This window comes from Anguilla rostrata, chromosome 8 (genome assembly GCF_018555375.3).
Source record: "Anguilla rostrata isolate EN2019 chromosome 8, ASM1855537v3, whole genome shotgun sequence".
Classification (NCBI taxonomy): domain Eukaryota; kingdom Metazoa; phylum Chordata; class Actinopteri; order Anguilliformes; family Anguillidae; genus Anguilla; species Anguilla rostrata.
The window spans coordinates 38966790-38992212 of NC_057940.1; the positions used below are offsets into that span (position 1 = coordinate 38966790).

General features: G+C 44.6%; 1 protein-coding gene across 3 annotated transcripts in view; it reads right to left on the bottom strand.

Moving 5' to 3' along the window:
* ctdp1 (CTD (carboxy-terminal domain, RNA polymerase II, polypeptide A) phosphatase, subunit 1) overlaps positions 1–25423 on the bottom strand; it is a 102373-nt gene that overhangs the window by 54584 nt on the left and 22366 nt on the right. For all 3 annotated transcript variants that reach the window (XM_064348214.1, XM_064348213.1, XM_064348212.1), the window contains exons 9-11: positions 20855–20996; positions 19961–20194; positions 15117–15264 (exon numbers count right to left, since the gene is read on the bottom strand). In XM_064348214.1, the coding sequence (XP_064204284.1) occupies positions 15117–15264; positions 19961–20194; positions 20855–20996 (524 nt within the window). The remainder of the gene's footprint in view (positions 1–15116; positions 15265–19960; positions 20195–20854; positions 20997–25423) is intronic.

Consider the following 25423-nt stretch of genomic DNA (forward strand, 5'->3'; position numbering starts at 1 on the left):
AGAATGCATTTCTGATTGGGTGCTTTACAAACGGATGCTAAAGATCTGGAACGTTCTTTCGGTCCCACAGTTTACCCCCAAGCAGCAGTTCTGGTGACCTGAGGGGCAGACAAATTTGCTGGTGATTGGAGGGTGAGGGACTCACTGGAGCCCATTTCGGGGAGACGGACTGAGCGACACAACCGGGCGTCTTGCCAAACCCTGACATCTCTTTGGAGACGGAGGGATCTGACGAGCGTCCGCACAAGCCCCAGCCGTCACGCCCGCTGAGCCGCGAGCCCAGGTCTGACTGGCGCGCGGGACGGGTGAGCCGCTCCAAACGGGCACCGTTTCCCTATTTCCGGCACGGTAACGCGCCCAGATTTCTGGTTTCTGCCTTATGCCGTGGAGCTGAAAAAAATGAAAAACATCCTCCATCCGCGGCTGAGTGAAACAAAATGGATTCATAATTCAATGTTATTTGATTGCATCACTTTGCCCCCGGCCCGCTTGTATGTTTGGATTGCATCACTTAAGATCACAGGGACGGGTAATTAATGCCGACAATACGTTACGTGGAAACGATTCAGTCCAATCGAGCAATCTAATAAAATTATCTCCATAATTCTAATGATACCATTAAAACAAAGTACGCCCTTAAAGATCTAACGATCAGTGCTCCAGCCGAACGTTCCGATATGCAGGGCGGTGCGCTGCCCCCCCTCCTTCAGAGCGCAGAACCGCCACGTCTTCCTCTGTCTTTACCCAGTACAGAGCCTCCACGTGTAAACAAACCTCCAACAGTGTACTCAGTGTCATTAGACTGCACATAAACCCCTTTTCACAGAAGTTACACACACGCATATTAATAATTAATAGGACTCGGAGCTCTCAATTAGTCTCGTTTGCGAAGGGGGGGGGCAAATTTCCGATGCACACAGCTGGCACTATTTTCCACATTAAGCTCTCTCTCAATTAGGCCCTATGGCAAACAGCCTCTGTTCTTACGAGCCCCATAAAAAGTGAACTGATGAGATGAGAAGCGGGACCTTTTGTTCCTCCAATAATCAGAACTCCAAATACAAGCTGTACCGTATTTGGCCGATGGCTGTCTTAAAGGGGCGCGTACTGGACAGTCTCGCAGGGGAAAGAGCTTAGATGCTAAACCGGCGACTGAACGCTAAATCCACTCTGCGGTCTTATTTCGACCTTGTTAAGTAGAAACTGTTCACTTGGTTAAGTGACTTGGTAAAGTGAAATAACTCGGCTGAATGTGAAGAGCTGACGAGCTGTTTATCGCTACCGTTTAAAATCCGTAGTCAGAGAGTATGTGTGTGTGTATGTGCATGTGTGTGTGTGTGTGTGTGTGTGTGTGTGTGTGTGTGTGTGTGTGTGTTGTGTGTGTGTGTGTGTGTATGCGTGTGTGTGTGTGTGTGTATGCATGTGTGTGTGCGTGTGTGTGTGTGTGCGTGTGTGTGTTGATGGGATGGGGGAGTTCAGTCTCACTATTTCTCACACTCTGGGAGCCTGCCTCTTTCCCTGACTGAGGCAGGGAGAGAACATACAGAGATAACATACAGTGCGACTCCAGTATAGGGTTACTGCCTGAGAACCCCCAACCCCCAACACAAACACACTCCCCGTCACAATACCCAGGAGACCGCTTACTCGCCACAGATCAGAGGACCTGCCCGCGTAATGGGGACGCGTGCGAAACGCAGGCGATGCAGGCGATGACCCGTACGGGGGCGTTCGCTTCGGAAATTCGGCTCGGTCTGTACGGGGGGGGGGGGGGAACCTTCGCCCGGTCCTCACCCCCCCCCGCCGTTCCGCTCCAGTCGATCTGAGGTCAGGAGCCGCGTTCCGACGGGACCGCCCCGCTGACAAGCGCTTCACGAGTCATCAATTTGTTCAATCGCTCCCAGGGTTCGATGGCTCCGCTCGCCGTGACTGATGGGCCCCCGGGCCTCCCGCTTTAATGAGCGAGCCTCGTTCCCTGGCCTCTTACAGTCAGGGGTGTTCCCCAGAGAGCGGGGCCCCGAAAATAACAACAAGAGCCGTCATCATCGCAGTTACAACCGCCGCCATTGTGCTCTTCGCAGAACATTCCGGCAATATAAATAGTGCCGCCGCCGCCAAACACAATAGTCGTATTTAAAAAGAGAGTACGCACACTCCCACCTCCCACAAGCTCGCCTGCTCTTTCACCGCGTGCACACGAGCAGCGCGCAGTGGGGCTAAAATCGAACTTCCACGGAGCGGCTTTCTCCTTCGCTTCGCGACGAAGGCGAAGCAAGCGGGGAAAAAGGCTGCTTCAAATTGCGCGTAATAATTGCTAGCCGGCTCGAGCCCTCGCTTCTACATAACACATAACAATCAGCTTTTAATACGCTGCGCGCTGGGAGCTGAGGTACCCTGTGTTACGGCCGAACGTTGACCAGAAGTGCATGCGCCTGCTGTGTGCCACAAAATGGTGATAAAGACCAGAAGTATGAAGCTTTAGTATGTCATACATATATACACAGTATTACCGTCAGATTATTCTGCCTATTCTACTGTGTATACAGGTCTGACAGCAATGTATGTACACAGAATTACTATCAGACACATACACGCAGTATTATGGTCTGTTCCACCACATTATGTGTACAAGCCCCTCCCCCAATCAAATTGTGAACCAACTGCTCCAAGCAAACACAGGATTATTAACTATCTGTGAAACAGGACTGAAGCAAATGAATGTACGAAAAACCTGCTTCTTGCCTCTAATTCACTCACAAGGACTGCTAAAACCCCAATTATAATGGATAAAGAACTAAAGCTTACAAAGCATACTAGCACCTCAGCAGCAAATCAATAGTCTCTTTTTTGTGGTTCACAAGAACCACAATACATAATTAGAGAGCTAGTTTTTGACAAGGGGAGAATTTTATTAAAGTACAGATATCGCATCTGCACAGCACACATCACATACTACATCAGCTACAGTACTTGACAGAAACTGAAACTTAATTTGCTGTCTAAAATGACACTACATTAATGTACGCTGTTGATAATGTAATTCTGGCAGACTCCTACAAAAGGATTTTGACTGTCTTCATCATCGGGATCCCCAAGCTTTCCCTTATACTTTGTCTGACTGTTTAATTCGAACAGAAGTGTTGTTCAGTTTGTTTGGAGGTAACAGTGACAGTAATGCCTAGTAAGTGCCTAGCAGGAGGGGAAAGAAAACTATCAAACTGAACTTGGAGTGTTTGCGATTACAGCTCTCTGAAAAACTATGCGACAGAAAAGCTGACACATTCGCCAAGTTCGGCTCAAAAACAAACCACTCATAGGCATGGAACAGTGGCCATGATGTCACACACGTCTTTGCTTGAGTCTTGTGTTCTTGATATGTTGCCAGCACGGTTTCCACAAGGAGCCATCTTTTATGTCGTGCACCTCTTGCACTCAATTGGCAAAAGCTTCAAATAGCACACCGGAAAAGCAACGTGAGGAGTCCTACGTTCTCCATCATACCTGGACGTGTTTCACAGGACACCTCCGCCGCTGAGCAAACTCAGCGCAACGGAACCGCACTAACACCACCCGCAACAGCATCCGTGCGTCGCTACAAGGGAGCCGAGTCAACGAAACAAACTTGAGTTTAATTTGCAATTAAAATGCACCAGGTTGCAGGCCATTCAAAGTGAACCCGGGCAGAAAATGGCCTTTCTCTAATGAACAGCACGTCGAGCAGGATTCTGATGCAGTCAGGTGTTTCAGGGAAGATGGTTTGGTCACAGCCAGCGGGCGTGTTTGAGTCCACAAACTAAATTACATTTACTTAAGAGTTGTGCTCTGATTAAAGAACATTAGGAAAAAAATGCTTCACTGGACATGCATAGTATTCCTTAACTATGCATGAGGTAAGCTAATTGCTTGATGAGCTTAGTGCCAACAGCACCTCAAACCTTTCCACAGGGTTTATCAAAATTCCACTTAATGAACAACAAAAAGACAAATGAAACTAAATACAAAAATTATTTTGACTCTGTTTGGCATCCTCAGCCTCAGGCAACCCATCACTGGCTTAAAACTTGTATATATTTACTGGTGGGGTGTGGAGAAATGTTGCCACTATTCACAGCTGAGAGAGCGAGACTGCTCGGATACTACCACTATCCTAGCAAAATTTATGTAGTGTCAGCCCCTATTAAAATTCATCTACGGAAGACGGCGTTTCATCCTAATCACTCTCGGTGCATGGAGAAGTTATTGTGAGCATGGCACATTTATGCCCCTCAGCCAACTCCTGTATGATTTATTCATTGTGAAAAAGTTTTTTGGGGAGGGATGAGGAAAATGGAAATCTTCTTTGCTTATTTCAGACCTGTCTCCCACTTCAGCTTTGGTGTAATAAAAGAAAGAGCTATGGGGGGGGGGGGGAGTTTGGGGGCTGCCTGCCAGGCTCTCACAAAAAACTGGAGACAAGGACTGCTACTCCACGTTCATTCGGTAGGGGGCACCGTTGGGCGGTCTGCTTAAAAGCGGGTGAGGATCACTCGGCTGGCACGAATATGGATTCGGCCGGGGAGAATGAGGAAATTAATCACATTTCAAGGCAAAGTGACACAGGAGTGTCTTCCTTAAAGACGTCTTCTGTTGCATTAGGGGGGATAAAAGAAGTGTGCCAAAAAAAGTCTGCTGCACAAGACAGGGAACATTTTCTGATGACAAGGGAAAATCAGAAAGAGGAAGGAAGGAAGGAAAGAAGTAGGAGGAAGGTGAACCTCTAGGCTAGAGTGGCTCTCCCTGAAATTAAACTTAAGTACATCCAGGCGGTCCAATGGTTAAGACCAGGCTGAGGATCGTCAGCAACTACACGGGCATCCAATCAACGAGAAAGACGAGCATCTTTACAGCCTGGCTTCACATAAAAAACACATCCAATCAGCTGCAGTATCAGGGGAACGCAATCTGCGAATGATTGAGTATTAGGCAATGTCTAGTCCTCCTGACAGGCTAATAAACATGCTTCGTAAAAGACAATGACAGAGGTCAAAAGACACTGTCATGCGTCAGCAAACGTACAGGGCTCAATAATCGCAACACCGACAACGGCGGTGGCATTCAAAAGCAGCCTGGCGGGCGCGCGCCAGCAATATCAGCGCTCGGAATTGTGCACCCGGAGTCCTGTAAATTGACACGTTTATGGACGTAAACGCGTCTGACATTTAAATACGAGCCTGGCCACCATTCGGAGATAAGCGCCGAGCCCAGACAGTTTTTTTTTTTTTCTTAACTGAAGTCAAAGGCACGGGGAGGAAGAGCATGCAGTGACATTTTCCGTGCGCATTATCTAAAGGGGACTTTGCCACCGTCCAGGAAGCGAGACAGAGAATCTCCTTTCTGTTTTCGCATGCCCGGGATTTTAGCATGTAATTATTCTTAACAGCAGTCAAAGTAATTGCCCTGAAAATAAAGCATACTGTAACACCGACCGATAGGTTGTGTTGAAAGCGCAAGAGATAGACCAGCTTTTCGGAAATGCCACGGACAAAAAAAGAGATCTAATTGCACAAGGTACGACGTGCTAGAACCGGAGGAGACATTTTGCGAAATCTTCCACCGAAAGGAGATGAAAAAGATGCAAACACCAGGAGTTCACGGGAAGGGACTGCAGCCTGCAGCAAACAAAGCCAATTCAGCAGGAAAAGAACACAACACGGGGGAAGCAGTTAGCGCGCGGTGGTTCAGAGGCAGTCATTTGGCGATATTTGGGTTTTTACTTTTGCCACTCAGCAGCTTGTGACAGGTACAGCAAATCATGTAAACACACAGGCCTACCTTGAAGATGGGATTTTCCAAGACATTGTTTGACTTCTGAACTCCAAAGAGCTTTTATGATCTATTCATGCTGTAAAAAAATCACATTTACACAACAAATGCAGGTGGTCCTCCAGACAGGACTCGCTATCCCAGTTTTTAATCACTTCTAGTCCTAGGTACATCCAATTTTATAACAAATCACAGCAATCTGTAAAGGATGAAACCTTGCTCCTTGCAAGATCCTCTGGGTGCTCAATCTCCATTTCCAGATTACATGAATGATTTAAAAATTATGATATATGGCTAGCCAAAAACCTCCAGGAAGCAGACACATAGTCCTTCTCTTAAAATACCAGTCCCCCCAGGATTTTTATAAAATGGGAAACTACTTAAATGAATTTTTAATTGGCTAATCTTTAACAGCCTGTTCAACCATCCCATGCGCCAAGACAGGTAGGAAACAACAGAGGAAGATAGTGAACGTAGAGATTTTAATTTAATCAAACCGATTTGATTTTGATTTGACCGGTGACATCAATCACAGGCTGCAAACTTAAAGCTACGCGGGTGTTGTGAACGGCTACTTTCAAGTCCTTGGGTGGAGGCTGTGGAGGGATTCGGGACCTTGTCACCAAACTTCCTTTGAGCATTCGAATGCAATTGCTCTTGGCAGTGTCTGCCATTCTGATTTGCAGACAAGGCCCTTGAAATTGTCCCCTTGAAAGGACAGTGTGGCTTGATTTAGGGCTTCCTGGTGTCACCTCACCGGGGGGTGGGGAGTGGCGAGGGGAAGGGGGAGGGTGGGCGGCTTGCATGTGCGCTGGCACTGGATGGAAGTTTATGCTTCCGGAATGGTCCGCTCCCTTGTATGGGAAGTATAAATCTCACAGACGTACTGATGGGGGCTCGAGACCCATAAATCCGCGAGCCGTCAGGCAGGGGAAACCTCTTCTGCACTCTGTCAGGCAGACCCATCAGTACCGCCATTCTGACATTCAGACCGTGGCCAGCCGCGATAAAACAGCGCTCCCTCCCTCTGTGATAGGAAGGGGAGTGGAATCTGCCCTGGGAGCCTGAAAGGGGCATTGGAATATAAAACGAAACTCTTCATTAGCCCCCAGAGCAGGCTTAGGCCCATTAGGCTCTTTCTTTACAGCGAGACCTATCGGCTCGATTTTATCTGCCCCGAGACTCCCCTTTCAGCTCGCTAATCTACTGAAGTAATTCCCCTTTCCTCCGCAACACTGGGATGTCCAATCAAATCACAGCTGACAGAACCTTTGCAAACATCAGTGTGCATTTGAGGGCGGGGTACTGTCAGGTGCCTCACGATACTACACGTGTTCCCATATGGGGGAGGGGGGGGTTTATCACGATACATATGGATTTTGGAAATGTTTACAAAACCACATCAGATAACATTGAGGAAAACATCACTGAGTACAGCTTTGGTTTACTGTGAACAGTAACATAAATAATCAATATAATGTCAGCCAAGACCATAAATACAGAGGCCTTTGAAGTTAAATGAGCTCCCAAGCGATACATCACAAAAAAAGAACGAACGAATGCTTTGTTTGTTTTCATTCTTGAACATATGCATATAAAACATACAAATGAGCATGTTTCATGAAAATGAATAAACATATTGACATAGCAGTCACTACTGATATGTGGATTTGTATTTATATTTCAGCATTTTAGGCATTTGGCATATGCTCTCATCTAGAGTGATGTTTTACATGCAATCAATTTATACAGCTGGATGTTTTACTGAAGCAATTCGAGTTAAGTACCTTGCTCAAGGGCACAACTATAATCTATAAACCTGTAATTTTGGAGTTACTAGCCCAGTTCCCTAATCACTATGCTACAAGAAAATGTTTACGTCTGGCACAGAATAACATTTTGCATTTTGTCTTCCATGGAAGGGCCGAGTTTGGAGGTTCAGATATATATCAATATACAGTGAGCCCCATAATGTTTGGGACAAAGACTATTTATTCTTGATTAGGCTTGGTACTGCACTATTTTGCAATCATGATTTGTAATCAAACAATTCACACACGGTTAAAGTGCAGATTCTCATCTTTTATTAAAGGGCCTTTTAGTACATTTTGGTTTCACCACATTGATAGAGCAGAAACACTCTTTAGGGGGCAGGCGTGGATGTGTCGGTGACTACTGACTGCAGAAAACTTCATGAACAGAACGACAGAGGCTACACTACAAAATGTAAACCAGTAGTTAGCCACAAAATCAGAAAGGCCAGGTTACAGTTTGCTAAGTAATACCTAAAAGAGGCTACAGAGTTCTGAAAAAAGATCTTGCGGACAGATGAAACCAAGATTCACTTGTATCAGAGTGATGGCAAGAGCAAAGTGTGGAGCCCAAAAGGAACTGCCTAAGATCCAAAGCACCCCCCCTTCATCTGTGAAACATGGTGGTGGGGGTGTTATGGTTTGAGCATGTATGGCTGCCACAGGTACTGGCTCACTTGTCTTCACTGATGATGTAACTGAAGTGTACAGAAGCATCTTATCTGCTCAAGTTCAAGCAAATGCCTCCAAACTCATTGGACAGCGCTTCCTCCTACAAGACAGTGATCCCAAAGATACTACTAAACGGGGGGACTACGCATAAAAAGCATTGTAATTTCTAAAGCTGAGAATGTGCACTTTAATCACATGTGAGCTGTATGTAATATGAAGTACGATATATCAGGTATATAATGTTCAAGGGTACAATAGCAGTGCCCTCTCTGGGAATCAAACCCACAAAATCATAGCTGCAAGACCTTTACCAATAAGCTACACTGCTGCACATGTGGATCATTAATAATAAAAAAAAAGATATATTGGTGTTTCAATATTTTAAGCACAGCCCTAGCACTCTGTATTACATCTAGACCAGGGGGGTCCAAACTCAAATCCTAGAAGGCCGCAGTGTCTGCTGGTTTTTGATGTGCTCCTGCACTTAAGTCCTTAATTTAAGTCACTGATTGGTTAAACAGCTTGCATAACTTGTTTCCAAATCCTAAATTGGCTGCTGATTGCAAGCAAATCACAAAAACCAGCAGAGACCACGGCCTGCCAAGACTGCAGTTTAACGGCCCTGATCTAGACTGACTCACCCCATTGCTTTCAAATTTTGCACATTCTGCGTTGATATTGTGAAATATTCTTCACTTGCTCCAACAAGAACTTAATTCTTGAGGGGGTCTTTGGAGGAAAGAACAACTGCTCTGTATCTCCCAAACACAGCCTACCTCCTCCTGCCCTGCCCTTTTTTATTGTTAAAAATGTGTGCCTTCCCCTCCTGTGTCTTTGCAGAGAAGGTCAGGTCACTCGCAACTTGGCCTCTCAGAGGTGCAATGATCATCCTGCCTCTGCCAGAACAGTAGACTGCCACCTCCTGTGCCCCAGGCCTTCAGTCTGGTACAGCTGTACTAAGGTGATGACAATCATTGTGAAAAGGAAGAAAAGAATACAAGTAAATATCTGAACCATTTGTGAATCTGTAAAACACTCGTGAAATAATTCGACTGAGAATTATATTACAAGACAGACTTGAAATTTTGCCATTTGTACTTCTGCTCTTGTCACTTAGATACATTTGTGTCAATCAGACCAGTTTGGCAAGTGAAAAAATAAGACACAACAACTAATATGTACCATGCTCCATGCAGAATGAATGTGTTACAATAAATGTCTGTTCCCACCCCTTCATGAATGATTGACAGCTGCAACAGTTCACAGCAGATCGTTGAATAAACCCACCAAAGAGGAGAAATCAGAGCACTAAGAGCCCTGCAACCATACATCATTATCATATTCCTGAAACAGATACAACACAAACCCTAATTAGCTTCTAGGAAACAGTTAAACATATCTACATTTTACGTTCAATATATCCAACAAATAATTGCAGCTTTGACCACTTTACTTTTGCTTTGCTTGGGTTTTAAGTGAGCCATTAAGGAAAACGAAAATGATTTATTCCCTAGCATGACCGTTTGCGAGATTGACTTTTTGGGGAGGACAATCATTGTGAAACTTAATGAAAGAATCGATCAATCAACCAACCAATAAAAAAAAAACTCTGGAAGACCAAAGAACAATCTCTGCAGAACAGACTGCTTCATGATATTGGCTATACAGGAAGAAGAAAAAAATAGCATGCATTTCAAGTCAAACTCCAGACAAGAAACACCCAGCAGCCCCCACTAGCAGAAGCCTTAACGCCAGACTTCAAAGCACCGTCCCAGTCTTAGGAAATCACATTACCCATTAAGAGGCTGATTTAAAATGAGGAGTTCGCCGGAACGAAGCAGCTGACGGCGCTATGGCGCCTGCTTTGCCTTTTGGCCTCCGGCGCGAGGGGCTGCTCGCCTGGCCGGCCTCGGAGTCAAAACCTCCACGCGGAAAAAAATTAATTTCCCCCTTCTCTCTCGATAGGAACCGCGGGACGGCTCGCCCGCGAGAAAGCTGCCACCGTTTAAATATCCTGTGTGGACTCCTACAAGTCCCTGATTAATAATGCAAGTGCACCTTATACTTCCCTGGCACTCCCTGGTAGCGCGTTACAGCTTTAATGGGTGGAAGCGGAGAGCACTTCAGACGCGACGTCTGACGATGTACCGGAGGACAAATTGAGCCGTACCTGGGAGGCCGCGAAGTGAAGAGACGATAATGAAAGCTGCGCTAGAGCAGCCCCATGGCGGCCTGGGACCGCGCAGGCAGACACAGGCAACGGAGGCGAGCACCTGACGGAGAAAGCAAGTCTTCCCGAAAAAAGGCACTCTTTAATAAAACCACACTTAGTGAAGTAATGTTGTAAATGAGGGGGAAAAGAACAAGAAAGAAAGAAAAAAAAAGTTTCGCTTGGTAATTTATACAAACATCTCCTCCCACTATTGTGCCTTGGGCGTTACAAGCAGACACAACACAGACACAGTTGAACAATAAAACTGCTCCACTAAAGAGGAAAGGTGTTACAAATGCTGTCACAAGCTATTAAAACCCAAATAAGCAAGGTATGCGAGGGACGGGGCATCCTAAAGCGACGTCAAAACAAATCAGCTCCACAAAAATGATGAAACGCAAATGAAGTGTGGGAAAAAAAAAACTAGACTTGCAGAGGCTAGACTAAAACACTGTGGTGAGAGAGATGATAAAATAAAGTTCCTCTTGCAGTTTTGCTTTATTGGCTGGATGTACAGAAAAATGTTATTCAGCGCTCGCCAAGATTATATAACACTACGGTGAACAGAACTACACGGGAAGGCTCTGTGTATGAGATGCACAGTTAACATTTGAGTGTACAAGCTTACAACTTCAAGTCCTATACATCCCGAAACAATCCCCCGCGCACTTTTCCGTTCCCAATTTCAAACCGCTGATTACGCCACTCGAGTCTCCGCCGTGCCACCCATGCACGGGGCACTGCGACCGAGCCGCGCGCGTCCTTCGCGTCGCGTGATTTAATTCAACTATTTTACACGCCACAGGCGAAAGAGTACCAGAGAGAGAGCGCCAGTCAGCGGGACGTCCATCACCGATGACTGCTCATTAGCTATTGGCCAGCTGGCATGTTACTGGGTGGGGCCAATGCAATCGTAGCCCGGTACCCTGGAAAACACAAACTCGCCAAACTCCCAGGAGGACAAGGCCGACCCTCACTGCAGCTGCAGACCTATACATCATGTAACACATGAAGATAGGTTTAATTACAAATAAAGCACTCCGCTTAATGGACATGAAGTCTGTCTTTCGCATTAGTATACCATGAGTACGGTAATTATTATGACCATTACGCTAAGAATGTGATAATTATTAGGACAATTATGATGGTGGTGACGATTATAATGATGATCATCATGACTGCGTTGATCTCATAGATGCACCCCATCGCGGCAATGTTCTCCGCTGGTTCCGGAGGGCCCTCACTAGCACGTGTGTGTGTGTGTGTGTGTGTGTGTCTCCACACCATGCAGTCTGCTGCTTCTTTCCACTCTAAAATCCCGCCCACCCACGCACAGCATTACCCTCACACCTGTGAAACAGCGCCTGGCCTCACCAGATGCTTCTAGGTTACCAGGGTTATTCAGCAGACCACTGCCTGCTTTTCACATCGCCTCTGCGAGTGTAGCCCACGGCAACACTTAATTAAATAATTAAGCAAATTCATGAAGCAGGCCAGACTATTCTCGGTCTAATCTCACAGTATGCCAAGAACCCTGCGGAATTCAAACTATGGCTGATGCAAAAATGAAAAAAATTTAAAACCAAAAAAACTAACCGTAACCCCGGAATTTCTTGCTGCGACCTATATTAAAATTCAAGGCCCGTCAAGACGGACAGAACAGAGCTGTGGTAGAAGACATAAATATGAGTAATAACATGGGCAGTGCCCATATTCTGCTGAATTAAGTATGGGGGACTGTGCAGCACTGGTTTCTTTTTCTTATGTCACTTTTTAATTCAACCATAGCAAAGGCTACCTGAAGGTATGAAAGTGAACTTCAATTCCAGTCACCAAAGATGTTATGCCGTCAACTGGCTAATAACATCTGTCCAAAATGTCAGTGCATTCGTATGTTCTCATCGTTACCAAATCCACATTTTTGCCACCCAATCAAAATTGGTGGCCACATATTTTCCTCATGAATATTTTATAAAGTCAAGGCTGACCTTTTGAAAAGATCATGCTCATCAAGATGAATTTCTTCTCCCCCCTTCAGATGTTCTTTCCTAAGATTTGCACATGGAACTGCAGGTAGCGGCAGGGAAAAGCACAAGTCTCCTTGTGTGATTAGCGAGCGTGGCCAGATGCCAAGCAGAACCTTAACAGGCGTTAAGGAATCGTTCAGGGTTTTTAATTAGCAATCACTCTTAAAAGCCTTGAGATAAAACTTTATATTCATGCAGATGTGGGAGGACTCGGAGTCCAGCTCCCAAATGAATTCATTAAAATGCGCTTCAATTAAAAACAATATGATACTAATAAGGAAAAGCTGACTGCCTACAGCACACTAATATCAAACTGTTCCTAAATGTGAGGGGTTTCGTCATCCAGGTTGTCTCTTTGCATTACAGTGTCATGACAAACAGGGCCAGGATGGCTATTTTGAAAACACAGCAAAATTTAGGACTTACCTAACCCTAACCCTAACCCGCTCAGCTAGATCTACAAACTATTGGAAAAATTAATGAAGTAAGCTACACTTTAACAACTCAAGAAAGCTACCTGTGCAGCTTCTGTACTCCCTAGGCTGTGCTATACACAGGTAGCTTTCTATAGATGTAAATACAAAAACATAGAAAATATTCACAAAATATATATGAAATACAAATAGTAGATGAAAAAAACAGAAAGAAAAACTAACAAAACAAAATCGTTTTTTTGTTCCTTTGTTTGAACTGAGCAATTCTAAGAGGAAACTACCCGGCCACAAACAGACACACAATAATTCAATAATAGTATAAACTTATTATATATTGTGAACACATTCTGTTCGTTCTGCCTGATAGCATTTGTGTTTGGGAGAGAACATAATGGCATGGAAAATCATTGCAACTATAGTTGCAAAATCATTCTTGTAAAGATGCAGTGGCTAACTAATTGAGGCATGAATGTTTTCATTTTCTTTCTTTAACCACACTCAAACAACAATTTTTAGGTATACTGCGTCACAGATCACACTTATACACCTTTTTAACACATTAAATGTTTTAGTGATGCATTTACAACCAGAGAAAAGCACAGCAGCACATTTGTTCACCTAATGTAACACAACCTAAAGAAAGCTTTGGTTTGGATAGTTAGGTGTCTCCTCAAGGGATGATAGCACCTTTAGCATGCTATTGTCCCGTAAAAATTAGCAGTTGCCTCCAAAGAGAAAAGATGGATGATCTGATTGGCCTTTACATGGACCGAACCTCACCACAACTACAGTTAAACCTTACCGTTCTTCACTGGTAACAGCGATAACAGTGAAAAGACCGGGGGCCAAGGAGACCCAATCATACGCAGAGAGCAAGCCATGGGTGCTCGGGCAGCCAACAGGGCTTGCTCAAATGTGCTCAATGAACACAATGCATTCCTTTCATATATCCCTGTAGGGCTGCCACTGGCACGGGCCAGATTCAATCCGACACTACGGTGCTTACTTATGCGCTGCACGCGGTGCTTTTACAGGGTGAGCAGCCCAGCAGCCCTGCACACTTTCTTAAAAGGAACCGAGTCTGCTTAAACACATCTGATACGTATCGGTGTAACAGTACATTTCATAATGTCATATTTCATTTTCTGTAATTACCTCAATGCATTCCAAGTGATTGAAGATGAGCTCGCGCTAATTGATACTGACTCAATGATAATGACTACAGCAACAAACACAAGATCACCCCGTGAATAAACCCGTTCGCTGCTACGGCGGTCACATGCGTCAGAACTGCGGGGGAAGCGCGTTTGAAGGAGGCCGGGGAGGCCGCTGAGCGAGGCGAGACGCTGCCAAAGTTCTTGCCAGCTACATCCTACTCTATCCCATTAGCAGTGCTCAGAGTCCATTATGCCCCATTAGCAGCAGCGAACGTGCAGCCCGTGGACATCCACAATCACACCTGCCAGGAAGAAGGTAACAATAACAGAAGGAAAACAGCAGCGGTACGTGCTTGAGAGACTTTCATTTTCTTAGATGTGAGCATTAGGGACCCCAGCGCTCGGTTTCATAATCCTGCTCATTAAATGAATCCTTGAAATGCCTGGGGAAATGTTTTTCCCCAACATTTGATTTGGATCTTTGGAACAAAGCATTGACAATGATTGTCACAATTGGTGCTTCCATCTAAAAGACAATGATGTAAAGATAAAATGGAGATACATTCCAGGCTGGTTCTCATCCATCTCTTAATTTTGGTGTGCTTTACATGTGCAGACACAAGTATGTGTATTCATTCTGTTTCTGTGGAAGTATGCATGTGTGTGTACCTATAATCGAGCGTACAGGTGTATGAGTGCAAGTGTGTGTGCAACTGCACATGTGTGTATGTGTAATTGTGTACTTGCATTTATGTGCGCACGCGTGGATGTGTATCAGGCTGTACGTGTATGTGCATGGATGTGAAAGTGTGTACATGTCTGTGAATGTTTGTGCGTATGAGCGAGTGTGCGGGTGGGTATGTGTGAGAGTGCGTGTGCATGCACTTGTGCATGTGTGCGTGTGTGTGTGTATGTGTGAGAGTGCGTGTGCATGTACTTGTGTGTGTGTGTGTGTGCGTGTGCGTGTACACGTGCGGCTGAACGTGTTCTGTAGCTCTCACCTCCCTGTCCATGCTCTCCAGGTCCTCCTTGCACAGGGTGTAGAGAGGCATGCTCTCCGACATGCTGGGCTGTCGTTTCCTGCGCGAGGGCCCGGCCTGTTCCTCATCCCGGCTGGGGCCTGGGGTCTCGTCCTGCTGCTGCACCACCCTACAAACGCACGCAAGCATGCAGACCACGTACACACAAAACAAAACAAAAACGCGTACACAGACACACACACAAACACGCAAACACAACACAGAAACGTGGAGATCAGCCTCGGTCTTCATTCTTCCCCAGAGACACAACAACACATTTACAAACAGTACGATTGAAGCATTGCCTATCTGGACAAGGAATTGGCAGAATACAAGTTTCACAAATCAATAAGGACGCTCATTTCATCAATAGCCAGCACTAGTCGTTTACCGGTCAGCACAGTGCAGAGCCAGTTACTGCTTGTATACGGCGCCTATTTAAAGCAGATGATTTGTGAGAAGTTACGAGCACATTTTTCTGAGAATCTTTGGTTGCCCAGGGAACTTGTCTTTTATTTCTTGTTTTGCTTCTGGTACTATCTGGTCTGATAAGAGAAAGTCAAGGACAGACATTTTATAAGGCTGTTAAAACACAAAAAAAAAAAGATTGATGTGATCCATTAGATTTTTAGCTTTTAATCTGGGATACCATCCGCAATCAGAACAAGTGACGTTTTTGGGAGGGGGGAGGGGGGTCATCTGTGTACATGTCTGAGTGTGTATGTACAGGGGAATGAGCATACATTCATAGCAAAAGGCAGGACAACACATCACAAACAATTGTTAAAATGTACTTATAAAAAAGCCTAATACTCTCTCACAAAAAAGAACGTTGTAGAATTATAATTACAGAACTATAACGATTTCTATTGTCTTCAAAGTTGACTGTGAATATAGCGAACGCCTGGACATCACTTTGATCATTTCTGAAGTTCGTCTGACTAATTCTCGTGTCAAACTCTGCTCCATCACATCCGTTATGGAAATGTTCCTTATGGCAGAACACACCCACCAAAAGGCTGAATGCTGGGTGGCCATATGCATTAGTGCTCTGTGAAAGGGCAGATTTTAACTCTGAGCAATCATGGTGGGAGCTTCTCAGCTCACTGCCTGCTTTCAAGGCCTTCTAATGGAAACTGGAGTGTCCATAAAACCAAAATGAAGGAGAAATGAAACCTCAGGGTCTGATCATCTAGACGCTTCGTCTGAGAACACAATGTACCGGTAGCAGCAGTGAGGCTTTGCACTGGGTGAGGCCGTGTGAATCAGACTTAAGAAAGGACTCGATAATCACGGTACCGAAATGAAATGAAGCAAGCGGTTCTAACATGGACCTGAACGCATTAAGTGGATCCTCTGAGCACCTGGTGGGGTTCAGATCTGGCTTAGTGGACAACAACCGTCACTCAAGGGTGAGATTCGTCTTAGTGTGCTTCCCGTAATGACCTGAGAAAATGGCGGGTGGCCTGTCGGTGAACCCATGGGCTGTGTCTGGACCTGAATATAATTTGGGCAATTTGTAAAAACAGATGTACAGGTCTGGAATTCAGGCACTCTCACAGGCCTCTACTTCTGTGAATCTTTGCAGGCATGCCAGTGCCAAATGTACTGTTTGAACAGTGTGTGTACGTTGTTACCGCCAGAATCAAAGAGATTCCCTCAGAGGGAGACAGATTGGGCAAGACACAATCCAGACAGAACACAGACAAGAAAAAGGTTGGAGGGGGGGTTAATCTCAGCTTGGGGTCCAACCCCCGTGGAGTCCAGGAGCTCCTGTGACTGATTTGAGATCAGTTATGCTTGGTATCCCTTACAACATGTAGGGCACATTTCTACTGCCCAGTTCACTACTTTTCACTATACTATAGCTGCTGATACTTATTCTCTAAATGTATCATCTGACAGGGAACCAAGAGCTCTGCGCAAAACCAGAGCATGCTTGACTAGCACGGTCAAGTACAATCATGGTTTTTGCAGACTAATGGGAACCCTGCTGGCTTTTGTCCCTTCCATCCATTAAACAGGTGTCTGTCCTTGGCAGACTAGTACAGACTAGAGCTGAACAGATGTGGTGCAATTCAATGCACTATATGGATTCACTATTATACATATTGTGATGGGTTAGCCTGGGAGCATTCTCACGTGCGACTCACATTCTCCCCACCCCACATTAACCTAGTCTGTTACTGCCCTTCAGTACATCTGTGTACAACAACACACCATTAAACATTATTCCATGAAACGCTAATGTCTAATGTCATGTTTGATGTCTGAATCACCCACTTTCTGTTATGAAACATAAACCCAATTTAAAGAAATATAGCGTGTCCAAAAAGGCCACAGGGTTGAGGAGACATCATGACACGTAATGCCTACTCCACAAGTACAGGCCCTGTCTGAAAGTGGCATCTGCCCCTTCCTGTAGAGCTTAGTTAACTGGAAAGCTCTTCCGCAATGGCACATGTCTAATTTGGTTTATGCAATGCAATAAAATGGCTGCGTACCCAAGCATGAATAATGCCAGGGTTATGTTTGCAACAGTCAATTATAAGATATATATTAAGCTGACATATTTGGTTCAAAGCTGAAATTTTTTATTAACCCGCCAGCAATGGTTGTAAGTCTCAAAGTACCACGGAAACTTTGTGCACTGAGAATGTTAAGATTTCTTTTCTATGGCAAAATGAGAACCATCAACCACAAATGTTAGCCCATCATTAGCCTGGCCACCCAATGTCCGCCATTACCACAGACTTCGCTGTCACTGGCGGAGGTCTTGAATTATAGGTTCCGCAGCAAACTCACTATTGTACCTGCCTGGCACACCATTTTTTATTTCAAAATTACTCCTGAATGGAGTTCTCGCTGTTTAACTCTGGTTCTATCTTGTGTTTTTCTGCATTATAGAATTCACCTTTGAGATCAAATTTTTGAAAATGGATGTAAATGATATGTCTGGATTTTAAAAGCTCATAAAATAACTGGTGCATACTAATCATCGCCACAGGAGAGTATTAGCGTCCGATGTTCCTCTTGGACAGAGTGCCTGAATGTTGCCATTATCAGTATCAAGGCTATCATCTTCTGTCAAAGGGACAGCTATCCTACTGCGCCTAATAAAATCCTGACAGCAAGCATACATGCACATTAACATAAACCCAACAACAGGTATGCCAATATCGATGAAAAATGCTGCTTACTGAATAATGAAAGAAACAAGGAATGTTCGTGTAATAACACCATGTCGTTCAAACTGTCAATATCTGTGACTAAATATGGAATAAACATATCATTTTAGTATTTGTTTTACATGTATAGATGTCCCTTTCAAGATTCAGTGGTCATTTATAATTGTGGACAATCAGTTTCAGAAATAAACACGCAAATAGAAAGTAGGGGTAGGCATTTACATCGGCCATGAGCAAAGCTCCACTTGCTTTTTACTCCGTTGTAACTCATTTGAGATCAATCTGGTTGGTTTGATAACTATTATCAATCTAACCATTAGAGGACAGTATACGCTTCCCAGTGGTGAATGGCATGTTTCATTTAAAGTTTATTCCAACAATTGAGACCCCCACGCATGAATGGCTGCTTCAGCACAGCATTGTGCAGTCAATCGTAACCTTACACAGCAATACGGAAGCACTTGTTAAGGCATAATAGTTTTTTTCCTTCTTTTTTGGAAGAGTTTACCAATTGTGCCAACTCATGAGAACGGATGAAGCAAATTTTCGCCATGCTGACATGGATTTTGGGGAGCGGGTCAGAAGAGGAGGAGGAAGCATGAAGCCTAGCGAGGATACATACGAACATGGCAAAGATGTACGTATCACGGTTTGTAACATTTCAATTATTTATGTATTTTTTATGTTATTTTTGCATTAGTCTCAAGAGACAACTGTTAGCCTTTGCTAATAATGCTCAGCATATTTGTACCGGGGGCCAACTAATGGCTGTATAGGGGCATCGTTAGGGTACCCAGGGCATTGCTAGCGTTGTGGCCTGCTCAGTAAGAATGAATTCCACTCACAATGAAATTGAGCGTCTTTCAAGAGGTTTATGCCATTCTCTAATTCAGGCATTTCACATACTGTAGTGTAAGCATTCACAGGTGGCTCAGTCACCTGTTCTGTTTGATGCGCCGGTTTATTGTGATGCTAGAACATCGTTTTTTTGCCAGCATTTTTTTGATGGTGGGATATTATTTTATTGTAATCTTATTGTACATAATGTGGGGTATTGGTATCTTCATGGGCCATACTTATCACTTAGGGCATGGGAAATATTCATTCAAATTTACTGTGCGGTGATATGGGCTAGATGAACGTAAAATGTCCCTTGGGAGTGATCACAAATAGTAGCATTTGTAAAATGTCGTCCCATCCCCATGCAACAAAAGATTACACGCTGTAAAGCATAGAAAAACATACAAGAGTGACACAGTGAGTCACAATGTTTTTGGATTATCTTTCAACATTATATTTCATCTTACACTATCATACGGGGAAAATGTATATGCTTTATAATGGACAAAAAGCATTTGATTCATTTTTAGTTTCTGGACCCTTAGATATCTTATATCCCCAATACCGATGAAAAGATGAAAATTTCCACTTAAAAATGATGCAAAATTGAGTTTCATGAGTCAAAGCTTTGGCAGATTAAAAAAAATAAATATATAAAGACCTAGATATTAGATTCTCTTTCTTCCATTGCTATGGCCAGTGAATACATGTTCAAGGCGGAGCTTGGTCTGGTTTCCCTGTTACAGTAAATGCGTCGAGGCAGAGCGTGGTCAGCCAGAGGTTTACAGTGTGTCATACCTGAAGGACGACTGCTCCCCATGCACAGGTAGCACTACGGGGGGTCCGGGGGCCTGAATGTAGGCCGACTGGCGCGCCCCGGGCTGCGACCCCCTTCGGATCAGTTTCCCAGTTATGGGGTCGTACGTCCGCACCTCCGGAGCCGCCGGCGTTTTGGGGTGGATGGGCGTCGGGTGGAACAACGGCGTCTGAAAGGCGCTCTGGATGTCAGGAAACGTGGCCGGGCTGTTGCTCCTGGAAAGAGGGAGGAGCAGTAGAGGATCACCGTTTCAAACAATCACCGCACTTCTCTGGGAAGTTTTAAAGCTCTTTATTGGTTCAAACAAGTTGGTGGCTGACATCTCACTATAGCCCCACCCATTATGGGGCTCTTGAAACCTCACTCGCCCATAAGCACTCCCATAAGCACTTATAAGCATCCAATTACATTTAAAAAAGGAAAAGAAAAAACCTTGAGAATTGAAGGGATAGTCCAACTTATTGTTAATGTTGTTTCCATCTGTAGTCATTCAAAGGTAGCACAGTTACATGCAGCCGTAGATATTGTCTGAATTTTTCGTACTGATGCACAGACATGAAATCTGCATTGATCTTATTATCTAACCAGGGGTAAGATAGCCAAAAAGCGAATTTCCTGAAAAGTTGGACTATCCTGTCAAACTGAATACTAATTAACGCATAGAATTATTAGAAACAGCTCTTTAAATAAAAAATAAAAAAGTAAAAAAAAACTGGCAAACGACATATTTTTAATTAATGTGTCATATATTACCCTCCCTATAAAAAACAATATATTCTTAAGGCTGACAGGAAGGGGAAGGCTTTTTTGTGACTGCGCCCGCCGTCGCATTTCGATGCGGTCCTCCTTAAGTGAAAAGAGGCGCCTGCGCTCACCGTTGCGTCTTGATGTAGTCCTCTTTGAGGGGAAAGAGCTGCTCCTCCACTTTCTCCCAGCGCTCCAAGCAGCCCCACAGCCAGTCGGGGTTGACCACCTCCAGGTGTCTGCAGCCCTGGGCCTGCCGCACTTTCTCCGTGCCTGGAGAGAGCACACGAGCGCCGTCAGAGACGCGGAGCGCACGCCGCACACGCCGCACACGCACGCGGCGTCTGACACGGCTCCTCGAACCCGTTACCGAGAGCCTTTCAGCAAAACCGTGCAGGAAAAATCACAGGGGCCATTACTCCAAGGCAGGCACGGAATAACAACATTGTGAAAAATAATGGGAAAACAAGACTGAATAAACCAAATGAAATATTTAAAAGGCAAAATTATAGCATAAAAAATTATTCCTCAGCTGATAAAAATGTGGTGGGCACTGCCATAACCTACAATTTAGATGACAGGAACAGAATGTTTATATGAAATATTTCATTTCTGTTGATTTGGGGAATAACCAAATTTTGAGAACGTCTAGAAACTGGACATAAAAATTGTTTGTTCAAATGAAAAAGCTGTACAAATGGTCATTATTAAGAAATATAACACGAGGGTTCCTGCTGATATTACAGTGGCTATTATGAAAACAGTAAAATTCAAAGCAAAGGAATTAAATAACCAAGAGCTAACTCGTTCTTCTGTGGTTCAATTCAGGTAATTATTTTTTGGATTTGGTTTGATTACTGTAGATTTTGCCCTCGGGCAGCTAGCTCAGTGGCCTCAATTCATGCTTTATTAACACCATTATTTCAAACCAAATGTTCCACTCCAAAATGCCCTTTCCTATCAGTCAGCTTCCATTTCTGGCGTACTGCTCCTCTCCCATATACCCATGTCTGAACAGTGCCTTCTAAAGCTTTCTTGTTTGGAAGCTGCAGCTATATGAGTTGACATTGCAAGAACAAGCAGGCATCGTTACTGGATAAATCCTGAACATGGTTCAACTGCCAAAGCAAGAGCTTGCGAGGGCCTGTCAAAAAAAAAAAAAATATATATATATATATATATTTCTATATATATAAATAAATGTTGGCTGTGGGTGCTGGCATGTCTGCTTTCAGAGGATGTCTTGTAAAGCTGTTGCGGCATTTTATTTTTTTTGTATTTTTTTTCTTGTTCGGAAAGCAACAGCCCCCTCAGGGTTTCGCGTTCAGAGGCGGTGATGGACGAGCCTGACAGTCACACGGGCCCCGAGGAACGCCTTGCGCAGGCGAGTGAGCGCAGGTGTGTACGCCGGATTTTCAGGACCGGGGGGGCGTTCGTTAGCCTCGCCGTCGCGCGACCCTTTCACAGCACACAAACGCGCATTAGTCACAGTGAATCCTACTGTAAAACTCAGTGGGCCGCTTCCTCTTTCAATAAATATGGAAGGACAATACGAATAAAAAACACAAATAAATATGTGGACTGGATGTGGCAAAGACACTTCAGCGAATTAGCAGTGAATGAAAGACTCTACTGCCCCCTATCCCCTCTTTATCTGGCCAGTGCCCACCAGAATCAAAATATCACGATCAAATAGCCTATATGTAATTGTTCACTGCACAAACAAATACAGCTGACTGGATCAAGAAGAAGAACATATTAACTTTATGTTCAAAAACACAACCACAAGGTAATGATACATCAAATTCTGCAGTAAATACCTCAATACCAGCCATCCCTGCAAAATCTTTTCTTTGCAGACATGCAGTACAGACAAATATTGAGCTTAAGTTGTTAATTAAACCCTGATCCTGAAAATTAGAGGAAAAGATCTGCTCCACTCCGCCTTCTGGAGAGTTCTGTTCAGACAGGCTCGTCAGGGATCAACAGGTTGGCTTTGAACACCCTGGCACATCTCAAACTGCAAAGACCAGCAGCCAGTCCTCCATATTCAACAATCTTGGCTCAGCGGGAACTATCGGGCCTTTATTTCCATCCACACGTGACGGCTATGCCCTTATGACAAAGGGACACCTGTACTCCTACTGAGCTTTCAGAACATTTTCATCATTTTATTTTCCGCGATACGGGTTCAGTAGTCCTGCCCCTCATGTTATCGCTGTTCCAGCCGTAACCACGCGAGGAGCACTGAAGCAGAAGCTCCTCCGGAGCCCTCAGCCGCCAGGCTGATCCACGCTCTGCTTCAGCACTCCCCAGCACCGGTCCCTCCATGACGGACTGCTACCATCTGGCTCTCTGACAGGAAAAGGTAAAAGAAAAAAAAACAAAGCACTTTCCTCCTTTCAGACCCAATTTATCAGCGCCATAAGGAATCATTCGGACCCTAAACGAATGTTTATCTCCGAGAATCGATGCGTAGATTATGTTCATCTCCGCTCGGCGAACGGTCCCATGTCTCATGACCGACCCAATATCCGGGGTCCAGTTTTATTGACCCATAAAACCTCGATGGAAAAAAAATAAAAAGAGGACAGGGCCGTAAAACTTTGCAATCTCGCTTCACCTGCAGCGCCGAAGAGAACGAGGACCGCCCGCGTCCAACGGACGGCGCTCGGGAATATATACGGCTCGCGTCAGACGGACGTCAGACCCCGCCCGGCTCCGGAGTAACGACGGGAGGCCGAGGACCTCGCCTTTTCGATCGAGGGGAAAACAGGCCTCGGTCGCTCACAACGACCCCCCCTCCCCCCCCCCCGCCCTTTCCACAGAGCTCTTAGAGTGCTCCTCGGCGACACACCTCCGCGCTTTTCTCCGCCACTTCAGGTGTACTTACGCCCGTTTCGCTTGATTCCTAAGTGCTCTGCCGGCGTGTCTCCGAGCAGACTTCGCCGGGCCAGAAATAGCGCCGGCGGCGGACGGGCGGCGTTCTCGAATCGGCGCCGAGCCGCAATCTGCCGTCCCCGCATTTCGCCCTCGTTCGGTCGCGAGGAACCTTTTCCGCGTGTCACTTTGGCAAGACCGGCTTTGTAAAAAGGGCACGGAACACCCGCTCTTTCCCTCTGTAGCATTTAGACAAGAGCAAGAAAGGGGACCTTTGCAAATGCCTAACGACAAAGGTCACAATGGGAGAACGACGAAACCAGAAGCCTCAGCTGAGGGGGCCATCTTAAAGAAACAAGACAATACGGATCGATACCAAAGGCTGATTGAGAACCAGAGGCGAAGAGACGAAACAAAGAAAACAATCAATGGTCGCATTTCTGTTACAGGGGAAGCACGGTGGATTTGAAATGGAGTCGAGCAAAAACAACACCTGTCGTGTTCAATGAGAACAGCTCCCACAATTCAGACCTCACGGTGCGACCAGAGGGACTGAACACCCACTTAAATCATTTCCAAGCATGGGCCTCCCGAAACACAATTCATTTTGATTCATGGTGGTGTAGAACGGGGCTGCCCAACCTTGTTTTCCGGAAGATCTACCGTCCTTGTAGGTTTTCACCCCAGCCCTAACAAAGCACACCTCATTCAACTGCTAGACTATCTCACTGAGCTGCTAATAGGGCAGAATCGGCTGAGCCAAGTGAACGGGATCGGGCAACCCTAGCGAAGAAATAATAAAATCCAAAATAAATGTGTTGAAGGCTATTTAGATTGAATGAAAAAGCTTCAGTGTGAGTAACATATATAATACTGTACGGTAAAAACGCAGTCGACTTTAATACAACCTATACTTAAGACAACATACTGCTACAAACTATTGAGTAATTAAAGAACCTCTCCTCTAAATGTTCTTATGAGACACATACACCAATACACCTCTATGCACTTAGGGGCCAATCAATGAGCAGAGCTGGAAATATCTATTTAAAAATTGAATATAAGGGCAGCATATTGGTTATTGTGTTGTCAGAAAACAGGTTCATCAACAGGTTCTTCATTTGTACCATCACAAGAAGTCAACAGGAAACAACTGTCAAGAAATTCAATAATAGACATTCCCACAGTGAAATATCTGATTTTTTATAAAAGAGCTTAAAGTTCACTATATAATACACTACTAGAAACTCCAAGGCAGCTAGAGCAATGTTTCCAGAGGCAATACATTTGAACACATTAATTTCATACCCTCTATTCACAATTAAAAACACAAATATCTTTTTTATATTGTGTAAGTACTCTTTTCCTTGGATGCAGTGTTAACAGGTTATCCCATAGGAAATAGCCTAGTTCTAACTGAGAATAAGCTTAAAAGAAAAATAATCATAAAATATACAAATGCACAACATCTGGAGACATATAACATCACAGTATAAGCTCGGGGAGGCTTTTTAGATGCTTTATGTGCACTGTTATTGATTTATTTACATGACAAATGTACACGCCCACCTGTACCAAGGCCCACAGGTCATCAAAAACCTATGTAAGAGTACAAGATATCCTCCCATGCAAAAAAAGAAACCTTCTAGGCCAATGAGACAAAACATACACTAAAACTGAAATTTCTTTTTTTTTTTTTTAAACACCAGAAAGTGAACCACCAACCTCGCCATGAGATGTTAGGAAGATAAACCACTGAAATGACCTGGAAGTGTGACCCAAATAAATTATAACCAGCTGTAAAAAAAATGACTGATCCA